The sequence below is a fragment of the Triturus cristatus genome, chromosome 1_1, assembly GCF_964204655.1.
Source record: "Triturus cristatus chromosome 1_1, aTriCri1.1, whole genome shotgun sequence".
NCBI classification, from domain to species: Eukaryota; Metazoa; Chordata; class Amphibia; order Caudata; family Salamandridae; genus Triturus; species Triturus cristatus.
This window is the reverse complement of record NC_140579.1, coordinates 853,334,291-853,346,846: the sequence shown is the minus strand read 5'-3', so window position 1 is coordinate 853,346,846 and position 12,556 is coordinate 853,334,291. Positions and strand designations below refer to the sequence as shown.

Genomic DNA, 12,556 nt, shown 5'->3' with positions numbered 1-12,556 from the left:
CCACCCTGACCCTCGGCCGAGTCGCGTGACCGGCGAGGGGAGTCCGAAGAGCGGTGTCACCTCTTGGACTTCTTGGAGTGCTTCGACTTACCCGAAGACTTGGATCCCGACGACCGATGATGACGTCGGCTGCGGCTCCTTGGACCTCCTCCTGGACCGGGATCGAGAGGGGCGCGGAGCCGAGTGGCGAATCTCGAGAAGCTTACGGGACCGCTCCCGTCTAGCCTTCGAGGTCAGGGCCTTGCAGTCCGAACACGACTCCGCGTCGTGGTCGAGGCCCAAGCAGTAAAGACACCGGCGGTGATGGTCCGTAACCGACATCAAGCGGCTACAGTCAGCACAGGCTTTAAAACCAGGCATCCTACCGGCACCGGAGTCGAGACAAGATCAAAAAGGATCGAAAAAAGTTAGTCAAAAAGTGACTAAAGGGGTAGCTCTCCCGGATCTGTGCTTACTGGCGCGGAAAAAAGAAGAACTGACGTCAGCGCGCGAGGGCGGCGTCTAAGTACTCCGACGACGTCATTCCAGCGCACGACGCCGACGACGGACGCGGAGCCGCAGACGACGCCTAGCGACGCGCAAGGGGTATTGCTGACGAAAAATCTTCCGGATCCAGTCTGACGCCTGGGGATATTCTAAGGTGAGGAATCTAACTAACGTGTTTCTTTCAGATTAGTCTACCTCTGTTACAGCACTAACACAGTGGGGTGTATTCTGGGGAACCCGTCTCAGCAACTGCTTTTTAGAGCTGCTGGTGCTGAGCACCTGTAGGACCCCGCACACTTAAAGCCCTGCTTCCACCTATGACTACTATGGAAAGTAACCTATTTTATTTCAGGATACTGAAGCTATGAGGTCATGTCTGTGCCGAAGAGGTCAGAAAGGCACCCCTGCTGACTTTCAATAAACATGCCTCCACACCCTGTCACCCCCGAACATCAATGGTCACTCAGCCCAGTATCACAGAAACAGTACCTCACCAAGACGGCCCATGCCAGTAACACGTCATTTCCTTCAGATAAAAAGTCTCATCTGTGTGCAGGTGCGCACTGGTGATGTATTTGGTATTGAAGTCTCAGCAGGATAATGTGCCACAGATCTCCAGTGAGTGGAAACCGCTCCCTCTGTTTAATGTACGACCATGACTGTGTTCAGCCGCTGATAGTTGCAGACCGCCAGGGCCTTGCACGTACTGGCTTGTTTAGATCATTCACTTCCCCTAAAAACTCGATACTCTACCCAGCAGACACAATAAAATGCAGATTGCTCACTGTGCATCTCAAACGCTACTCGTTAAAATAAAAGGAAAAGAAAATCAATGGCAGAACCAACAGTCTCAAAGGCGAGGTATACTGCCTTTGCGAACGCTTGTTGAGTCAGACAAAAATGCAGTAAAACTCAATGAGTGTCACTGCAACTGTGTTACTATTATTTGAACTGTTACATCGTCCTTTTTGCATACAATAACAAGGAAACTAAAAAGGAAGCATGCAGATCCTTTCGAAAACATAATGTGTGATGGTTTTCTACATAGCACCAACCTATCACCTCGGTGTCACTTGAAACTGCTTTGTAATACCAAATTAACACGCAGGTGTTTGTGGCACACACAGAAGGGGTTCAGAAAGGTGCTCAGGTGCAGGTGGGGTACAGAAATGTGTGCAGGTTAAGATACACAGAGAGATGTCTGCATGTCACCTCTAGTAAAGGGTTTGCTACGACCCTCAGTAGAACCGAGGGACGGCTCTGCTTCTTTGTTCATAATGTGGCCAGTGTCTGACCTGAGACAAACCTCTCGTGGGTGTCACCTTTGTACAGGGTCCTACTGCAACGCTAACCAGGGTGCACAAACAAGATAGCTGAATGGGTTCAGCACCTGCCGCGCAGTGTCACTCTTTCTAGCCCTGGCTGGGTCTAGCTATGCGCCTAGAGGTGCATCACCACAAGACGCCAAGAGTGCTGCAAGGGCTCCCTTATTTACAATAAAAGGCGTCTGCCCATTGTTTGTTGTTTGCTGTGAAAATTGGCCCTGCACGAGTAGTATACAAAGTTCAATTTAAAAAAAAACACTGCGTTTTTAAAAATACATGTTTGCAAGCTTTCTTTTTTTTTGTTCGTGCCTGGGAAGTTGCTGCTGCAAATGCTAAATTATTATGAAGGTGGTGTGAAGAAGGGGTATACTCAAACTTTAAAGTGGATTTTTGTCAGCTGTCAGTGAGACACACCCTACACAAAGCGCGTGGCCAGGAGAAGCCAGAAAAAGCATTTCATTAAACACATCTTCTTTCTTCCCGTGTTCCCAATGGAAAATGAGCCTGAAAGACACAGAATGGGTGAGTGGGAAGGCCTCCTGTAGCCACCCTTCCCTTAGTGCTTGCTAACCTTGCTTTTATTGAAGCTGATTTTAATGTTGCTCTCTGTTTTCAGGAGCGACACATATGTTCATTTTGATGGAAGGGTGTGTATTTCATGAGGGAGCTGCTAAAGTTATTTTTTATTTCATTATATGACTAAACGAAATGTTGTTTTCAAAATTACCCGCATAAGAGTCTGCATTTTAACACAGTACCTTTAGGAACCCACTCTGTTCTATTTCGGAGCACGGCCTGGCAACGCACGTGTTTTATGAGAGAAGTAATTTTTTTTCTTATTAAGACTTCACGTGCCCTAGTCCAATGGTACATTTGCTGACAAATGTTTATTAATTTTAGTACATGAACCACACTTTTTCCCTTGCAGCCTTGGAATGGAGTAGTCAGCATCGTTCTCTGAGAGCCACTTGCCACTGAAAGTTAATTTCCCCTCTCTACACTGGCATGCTGAGTGCTGTGATGAGAGGGAATAAGAAGGCTGGTGTAGGCACAGCATTGCTAGTGAAGCAGGAAAATTGTTTTTTAAGTACCGTTCATGGCGCCCAGGTCCCTTACGACCCGGGCGAGGGGGCAGAACAAAGGGAAAGGAAGCGCTTCTACTAGATGAAATCACAACAGTGAATAGCTGGAATCCGATCTGGCTATTCAAAGTAAAGGCTTCCAGCTGAAGCCATATGCAATTCAAAGCACCGACTGGATTCCAAGTCCTAAACTGAAATAATGGCAAACCAGAGTCCCGAGCGCAGCAGACCATCTGTGCGGTAAATAGACAGCTCGTGACTTGGCTCCGCCATTAGGTCAAGAGCGTCTGCCACGGATCACTATAAACCCCCCCAAAATCAATTCAAACTTTTCAATTGTTCTGCCTCGCCCAAGATCACACTATTGTGGTCGAGCGGGGACGTCGTGATTTGAACTCAGGTGAGGTTTCCCGTTACCACTCCGATTCACCATAGCCCAGCGTTACATGAGACGAGCATGTGCACACAATCACACTCAGCACACGGGATTCCCCTTCGCTGGGACTGGGGCAGTGACTTTCCCTCTGATTCCAAACACAGCAGCGCCGTCAGCAAGAGTCCCCAAGTCATAAAGTGGGAAGCGTGCATCCTTGTCTGTGACGCAGCAGCAGGAAGGCAGCAAAAATACAAAAACAAGTATAAATAAACGGCGGCAGTGAAATGGGAGCCCCGAGCGTGCCAGTCGTAGCGAACGAAGGAGCTTGACGGGGACTAGGGGAGGGCAAAACCTCCATAAGCAAGTATAAGCAAACGGCGGCCATAAAATGGGAGCCGCGCTGAGAAAAAGTAGTCCCTAAATAGACTAATAACAGCCCAGCAGCGTAACTAAACAGTAGTTGGTGAGTGCTGCTTCCTGCAAAACGGCAGGACAACGGAAGTGACATTTGGCATCACGAACCAACCATAAGCAAGATAAGAAAGAGCAATGCAATGTTAAACAAATGGCGAGCAGCAGCACATATTAGCCGCCAATAGGCAGAGTTTCACTCAACATATAGATTAATTTCGGTCTCGCTGAGACAGCACATGCAGCGCATGCGCTGCCAAGGCGAGACCTAAAAATCAAAAAAGCACTTATTTCAAGAAAATCGAAAAATTACCACCAACTTGAAGTTGGTGGCAATTTGCAATTCTTTAAAGCCAAATAGCAAATTTCTGGTGCTTCCAGAATTGCATTTATGGAATCGCAATTTGCAATTCCTTAATTGCATTCGCAAAATAGAGAATCGCAAATTTTGCGATTCTCTATTTTGCGATGGCCTTTTGGGATGATACATCCCAAAAGGCTTTTTCCCATTCGCAAACGGGCAGATTCTGAGAATCTGCTTGTTTGCAAACGGGAAAAAGGCTTGATACATATGGCCCATAGTCTGCTAAGTTAGTGTTTGCTGCTGAACATGCTGAAAGTTCTGTGTATTTGTGTCACCATCTAATACCTGGCGGGGAGGGTGCATGTGAATGTGCAGCACTACATGCTACGAATAGATGCTTACAGGGTAAGTAACATACTCATTCATATTAGTAGCATGTGTTAGCTGCAGATACACATGTTATGCATAGACTGTAAATCAGTACTCCTCACGCGGTGGCTTTAGGCAGATGGTACATTTCCATGAAAAAATGTGCGTAGAACTATTATACCCGCCAGAGCATGGTCTGACTTGCACATCTATACAATAGTGCTTGGTAAAAGTGTGTGGGTCTGTACATGTTGCCACTTTACAAATGTCTGTTAGTGGGATATTTCCAAAAAATGTCATTGATGCTGCCTTTTTTCATGTTGAATGAGGTCTGGGCATTGTAGTAAATGTTCGTTTTGCTTTGATGTAGCACATTTTTATACATTTTACTATCTATCTAGTGATTCCAGCTTTTGAGATTAAATTGCCTTTACGTGGACTAGAAAAAGCTACAAATAGTTGCTGTGTTTTTCTGAAGGCTTTTGTTCTTTCCACATAGTACATAAGGGCATGTTTTATATCTAGTGTATGTAATGCTCTTTCTGCAACTATTGCTGGCTTTTGAAAGAGAAGAGGTAAATCCAATGTTTGCTTTAAATGGGAAGGTGATATGACCTTTGGTAGAATCTTTGGGTTTGTGCATAGACAAACCTTGTCTTGGAATACTTAAAACTAAAGTTCCTCAATAGTGAGTGCATGTATTTCACTGACTCTTCGAAGCGATGTAATGGCCACAAAGAATGCCACTTTCCATGTTGGGAACTGTATTTTGTATTTGGAATTGTTTCAAATGGTGTGGACATTAGCCTTGTTAACTCAACGTTCATGTTCCACGTTGGTACAGGAGGTGTACATGGTGGAATGACTCTTAAGTCCCTCCATGAACGACTTTATGACAGGTATCCAGAAAAGAGATTGGTGTTTTCCGTTTCGTAGGTATGCTATGATTGCTGCCAAATGAAGACGTACATATGTGTATGCTAAATGTGCTTTTTGCAGATGGAACAAGTAACATAACAGTTGTTGTTCAGATGGTGAGAATGTGTTTATGTTATTGAAATGTAATTGTAATTTAATTGAAAACTAGAAATGGGGAAAGATGTTTGACAAAATGAAAAACATTCACGTTAGAGCAACAGATAGGATGAGATTAGAAATAGAAATTAGATTACAAATAAGGTGCTAGAATGTTCTGAAATTAGTGTTATGATAAGTGACAGAATATAGGCTATGGCTAGGGTTAGGACTGAGGGATAGGTTTAGACATGGGGATAGCACAAAGAAGGCGTAAGGAAAAGGGTTGAGATCAGGATTGGTGATGGAGTTACATAGATACTTAGGGTTTGGAGTTATGGCCAAGAAAAAACTGTAGTTAAGGATAACATTTAGGTGTAGGTTTGCGGTTCTCAATGGTTAAAAGTAGCTGCTAGGAGACCACAATGTAATTACAGTTAATATTTCTTATTTCTTAATATTTTCCTTTGTCACTTTTGTCTTCACTTTTGGCATTTTATATTTTAAGGTACACATGTTCTCACACAAGGCTTCACTTTTTGACCATTCAATCTAGATTCAAATCAAGATGCATGGTCTGATTTCAATGGCCATTTGAGAATGGATAGAAAACAAAAACATTTTTTGGTCCTGTGAGAACAGAATGCCATCTGGTGATCTCTTCTTGTGGATGAATGTAGACAAGGTGTGTTTTCACTTATGTTCTTGGAACCACAATGATTTATGTGTGTTTTACATTTAAAAACGTGTTTAATTAAACACTTGCTGTTCCATCCCATGGAGCCACAGCAGGTGCTGCGCTAGCCAAATTTTAAAAACTGCATAAAAACAACCATGCCTTTAAAACAGAAAAAAAGCCCTCAGAGATTGAAGGAGGAGTCTGCTAAGACCCCATCCACGCTATGGCAACAATAGGCACATCATGTGAATCCATAAAAGATTTGTGCTTCAAAAACCCGGGTACTAACAATGTAAGAGAAGCTCAGTTACACACAATGCACAAGAACATTCTGTGTGTGTATATATAGTACACGAAAATCACGTTTTTACAATGCACAAGGCATTTCAGGTAACCATTATGGAAAGATCTTAGCACAATAAACAAGAGCACCAATAACTACCAACTCATACGTAAGAAAAGCTTTACTTATGTGTAATCACTGTTTGCCACTTGTGTTCCAAGCTCACGTTCTCTGTAATTTCCTGTTACTTAATGTTTGGCTTGGAATATTCGACTTTTTTTTAACCAATAGTAGGTTTCGATTTCGAGAATCGCACGTCATCAGATAGCCAAAGCCCACAACGCACTGGAATACAGGCTCCACCCAAGAATATTGTATTTTCACCCCAACAGAATAGGTGTTTGTGCTTGTGTGTCAACATCCCACGAAGTCCTCTCCAGTCTGGCTGAAGTCCAGTCGCCACTGTACCAGTCACACGTTGTTGCGGTCACAGGCCAATCCTCGATAACTTCTCTTTTGAGGGTCCCAGCAACTCTCCAACAGCACTCCGGGCTCGGCGATTGTAACTCTGTGTGTCGGGTCTTGGTCCAGGGTGCTGAATGGCGGCAGTGGTAGTGACGTGAAGAGTTTGGGCTACTAACTTCACCCAAGAAACTGCTTCAGTTGTTGTGTCGCTGTGCTGCGGACACAAGGCCAGTCAGCTGGCTCTTGGAGTTCTCTTGGCTTGACTGGGCTCTGGGGACAGCTTCTCCTTGAACAGTATACAACAGGCACAGTCTCCCTCATGGCTAGACACCAGGTGCAGCAGGTGAAGTCCTCGTCGGTGCAGCCTTCCTTTGCTGGTCACTCGGTGCAGCAGGGCAGTCCTTCATCTGTCCTTCTTCTGAGTTGGTCGGGATCTACGGTCTGTGTTCCCTTTTTATGCTTGGAAAGTGCCCTCAAGGCAGGATGCAGTTGGTAGCCAATGGACTACCAGGTTCCCTCCCTCTTGGTGGCCACTTTCTGTAGAGTGTGGCACTGGCTATCCCAGGATGCACCATTCTGCCCACACCCAAGAAGGCGAGGCCCTTCTCCCGGTCTACAGACTTCACTAGCCCACCCACAGGGTGTGGCTACCTCAGGGCTACACACCTCTGGGGGAAACAGTTTGGAAGCAGGGTTCCCCTCTCTGCTTCCAGTGCCAGCCTGCCTACTTCAACAATGGGGCAGCCCTCCCCCTGGTGCTACACATCTGCCCTTCAATGGTGGATTCACCTTTGAAGCCTGCCTTTTGGGGCTAGCACCCGAGTGGCTTCCTGCAGGAGGGAGGTAACACCTCCCTGGCATGCAATGCCTCATTGTTCTCCTCCTGGGAGCCGTTAGCACGCTCTCTAGGAGGGCAGAAAGCTGTCTTGTATGCTCGGGAAGGCGCAAGACTTTTAAAGGCAACAAAGTGGCAGCTTTGCTAACGTTGCACACTGCAGCAAGTTACATTAATTTCGACTTGAGATACAGGTCAGGCTTAATGTAACAAGTTGTTTGATTATTTGGAGTACCCACTTTGGTTGCACTGTACAGAAGTTAGCACAGCTGATGAGACAGTGTGTAACTCTGCAATCGCCTATGGTGCGACCAAGTCTTTTGACAGTAAAACTATCGTTTTGCATGTCTTACTGCCAGGATATGCGAGGCACATGTCCTGCCTACATCGTATGTTGCACCTTGACTTTAGGGCTAGGGAGGCCCTAAAGGACTTACACACATGTCTAGGGGAAGTGATGGGTTTGCCATTGCTTTCAACGGCAAAGTCGGGCTAGCAGTGCACGATTGCCCTACCAGTCTGCAATGGTCGACTGGGGGATTCATTTTACTTGGGGGACCTCCAGGGTGGCACAATCAGAGCTGGAAGTCCTGGGGTACCCCTATAACGTATGGGTACTATGGTACCATTCACTATGGATTTATAGGTAAGTTAGCCATTTCCAGTTGGGTACAGCTAATTTGACATACACTTTAGGGTCAGGAACTGGCACTGAGGTCTGGTTAACAGGCCTCAGTGCACTCTCAGAGTGAAAAACCAGCACCATCAGTCAAAAACGGGGATGACCATACAAAAAGAGGAATTGCCTTACAATGGTGAACCCTAACTGATGAAGCTGTTTTTTGTGGGTGACCTTTCCTTTTCACCAGCCAGTCTTCTACTCAAGGGTAAACATACATTTGCAAGAGGTTGAGATGGGTCACTATCACAGCAAGGCATGTAGTTAAAACTGTTGGTGCTGATTTAAATCTGAAAGGTAACACTGAACTGATAATGCTTTGCACCTACATTAAAGCCAGTATTGGCGAGGACTCAGGAGCACTGGGGTATGTAAATTACCTCCTTGCAGGAACAGTACATACAAAATCAATGGAGCCTCATTAAAAGAGCTCTGAACTGGTTTTTGTATAATATATTTTGTATTATAAGTCCATTCTTTTGATTATTTTAAAAAGACTGACATTGTTGTGTATAGAAAAACATCAGTCATAGTCAGTGCAAAGTGAACAAAGCAATGCCCAGTGAGCAGTTTGCAATGCCAAAAAAGAATTTGCACGTTTAAAAAATCATTCAGGAACAGTGCATTTCTCCCATATAAACTGCATACATACTCCCATATAGACTTTGCGGGAGATCGGGCCAACAGGATATCAGCGTTACGTCAAAAGGAAATCAATTTGATGAGCCACCTTCGTACAGAAACGTGTGTCAGCTCGGCAAAAGTAAATCAATGTGCCATCATCAGGACAAAATCACATTTGGGGCATCCGAAATGGAAGATGACTGGAGAAAAAACAATTGAAGATGATTTTTTTTTATAATCAAAAGATATAGTGCCCAAAAAAATGCTCTGTGCTCCAGTGAAGAGGAATTTTAAAAAACGTATGAGGTTTGGCCAATGAGTTGAGCAAAATGAAACCGTTAAGACAACGTAATTTTAGGGCAAACATGTGTCATTTCTAAATGACTTTATCTGTACAAATGTCTCTTGTTTTTGCACATATGTCACCAGGCACTGCTACATTCACTTTGCACCTATGAAGTTTGATGTGTTTCTATGCATGAATACATGATTGCATTGCGAATTACATATTCTCTTGTTGCTCCTTGTTTCGTATATATTTCAGTGTGTTTACGATAATCGGCATCACAGTAATTGAAGGGACTTATAATTCAAACAAACAATAAATATCTTTCAATTACTCAGGTCCCTCTTCTTACTGGTTTCCCCTGTCCTAATAAACTGAATTCTTACATGAGAGGCATCACTTCCTGTAATGCTGTCAACTTGAAGTGACTAGTTTGCATGAAGGTATTGAAGACCTATAGGGAAGAAGAGTGTCGTCCTTAACTGGTATTAGAAAGTACATGAGGACACTCTCTAACCTCTTTAAGGTAACACACCTCCTCTGTTGTGCCCTTGCTGAGAAGGTAATGAATATCTTTCGGACTATATTCTCTGTTGATTTTGCTGAGGTATATTTGATGGCAGGTGCCTGAACTCCACGGATTAGGTGTGCAGCAGTGTATCCATTTGTCAGTCGTTACTCTACTCCATTCAAGAGAATGGCCCTGGAGCCTTTCACCAAACAGCACTGAGGCACTGTTGGGTGCACTTGAAGCTCGCCGTGAATGGGAGTCTCTACCGTAACCTGGACTGTTTCCCCAAAAACTTCCTCTCTGAAAGGAGTGTTTTCTTTTAGGTTTGTTGTTGTTGCGCTCAATGTTGAAAAGACTGCTTGTCTTGAAAATCTTGCCTTCTGGGACTCGCTGTGTTTGTTGCTAGTGTTAGAATGGTTGTTGCTGTTGAAGGACACCCAAGGACTTGGCTGTTTTGTGTCCTTTGAAACTTTTCAAGGGCATAACCAACATGCGGGCTGGTCATACCACTGACTATTGTCTTCAGTGACAATTTTGTCCCTTTTCTATATTTTTTCTGGAAGGTAGTTGCTGGCAGAAACCCTCTATTTCTTCCCAGTGCAAATGGTAATCCCAACTGAGGAGTATTTGGGAGTCTGCAGCGCGCTGAGAGGCTGCAACACCAACTGCCTCAGGTCATTTGCTTTCTTACTCTGGGCGGTGGTCCAACAGTGGCACCTTGATTAATGGCTATGTTTCGAGTTGTGTGATCCACCAAAGAAGCGGTGGCACATTACCTCGGATGTAAAGAGTAGCCTGATGCACAGCTTTATGTCTGCATTCTACTCTAGGTGTTATACCTTGTGTCTTTACTAGACTTTTAAAACTTTCTGAAGTGTTTCTTAAGGCAGTGTTTACCACAGGTAACTACTGGACAGTTCTCTCACATCTGGTCAATGTTTCAATGAGAAAATCCTCCTCTTTTTGTTCAACGGCCATAGTGACAATATGCTGAGAAGCATCCCACTGGATTACAGCATGCAAGGCTGAAGTTTGGCTGGACGCAAAACATCAATGGGATATTGCTCTACAGATTCGTTTTCTAATGATATGGAGTATTTGTGCCACCCATTTTCACCTGGTTTCGCCAGATCCTCCTCTTCATGAGTGCATGAGGTGGAATAGGTGATGGTGCAAGTGTCTGAGGGACTGTGGGCTGACTTCTAGTTCATGGCCCAAAGTACGATTATCAATGTTATTATATGGGTGCAGCGACCTCCTCAAATGGATTTTGCATTTGGTACCAGTCTCGACAGAAGGTGGTGGACTCTATGATAAAGGGCTGGTTAATTTGACCAGTGGGCCTAAAGACACAATTCTGAGATTTTGTTCTGGACAGTTTTGGGTTTGATGGAGATGTATTTTTGTATTGAGTGCTACCTGCTGTGTTGTTGTGCGTGATCTCGAGGAATCATACATTTTGATCTCATTCTCTTTTTTTGTGTGGTGTTGATGATATTTTCAAAATCAAAAATCAATCGGTTTGAAAGTTGCACCTGTAGAGGGCATACCTTTGGCTATAGGCTTTCGATCATCCTTTGGCATCAAATTTACTTTTTGGGCCAAATCGTCTTGTGTCATGAGGCAGGCTTTCAGAAGCCCTCAGGTGACCGGAGTCGAGACTTAGAGAATGCTCAACCTTTTTAGTGTGTGGGTTGTGCTACGAATGACCCTTGTGTACTGACTGAGCTAAATTTGGAACCTAAGGCTGAGTCTCGGTACCTCTGTGGTACTATTGAGGTGGCATTAACATTTTTTTCATGGGCCCATGATCATCTGAGCTATATGTTTCTTACAATAAGTTTGTACCTCTGAAGAACTGCAGGAGTCCTTGTCGGTATCATTGCACCCATAGCTATCCAAGTTGTATCTCTCATCTCACTAGCAGTGAAGTATTCTCAGTACAATCACAATATTTACACTTGCAAGTGAAGTTGTGATCTCAAACAAGGCACAGTTCACATATTTAGTGCTCATCGGATTGCGCCAACTTCTTGTTTCAAACCAAAAAGTAGTATTTTCGATTCCCCACCCACAGGAGTCAGTCTCATACCACCTGGAAGTATGAAGTCTTGTATATTTGATGGTTATTCATGCATTGATTTGATTTATTTTGTAGGTGCAATAGAGTGTGTTGCGACGCAGATTTGATGATGTTCATCTGTATCATCTTTCTTTGTTGCCATGTATAAAGTACAGTTTTTTCAGTAGTGACGCAGACAGAGCACCAAATTTTACCTCCAAACCAGATTGCAGAAAAACTTATGGGTTTCAACTACATGATCATGGGTCTTTCTTGGAACCAAGCCAAACTTGAAGTAAACAACTTATTCCATTCCGAACCCAACACTAGATGGCAAGATAGTGCACGGCATGTAATCTACAACAAGATAGGTTTCAAACACGCTTTCACCCACAATCCAAGATGCATCAAATAAGTTGCTCACGATACACGTAGAAAACTAAGATGCAATGTACAAGAAAATACAGCTGTCATAGTACATTACTGCAGTAATATCTGCCAGTAAGCCAGACGTCCCCCCAGTACTTCCCAAAACAGGACCAACATCTCTTTAGGGAAACAAACAGGAAAATACAAAGTAAAACACAGACAGCATAGCTTCTCACCTGACGGATGAGAGAGGCGTAGGTGAAGGGTGGCCGGACATCAGCATTTTTATAAAACTCGTGATTCTGTGCAAGTTCTGAAATTAAGAGCAAGGGAGAGTTGGAAAGCGTGAGCGATATACTATGAAACGCTGGCTCTCTTAATGATTAACTTGCTTTC

The 12,556-nt window shown here is 44.1% G+C and overlaps 1 protein-coding gene across 9 annotated transcripts in view; it reads right to left on the bottom strand.

The window, feature by feature from the left end:
- Positions 1–12,556, bottom strand: part of FOXP4 (forkhead box P4) — a 973,797-nt gene that overhangs the window by 112,806 nt on the left and 848,435 nt on the right. For all 9 annotated transcript variants that reach the window (XM_085650498.1, XM_085650470.1, XM_085650461.1 and 6 more), the window contains one exon: positions 12,397–12,473. In XM_085650498.1, the coding sequence (XP_085506624.1) occupies positions 12,397–12,473 (77 nt within the window). The remainder of the gene's footprint in view (positions 1–12,396; positions 12,474–12,556) is intronic.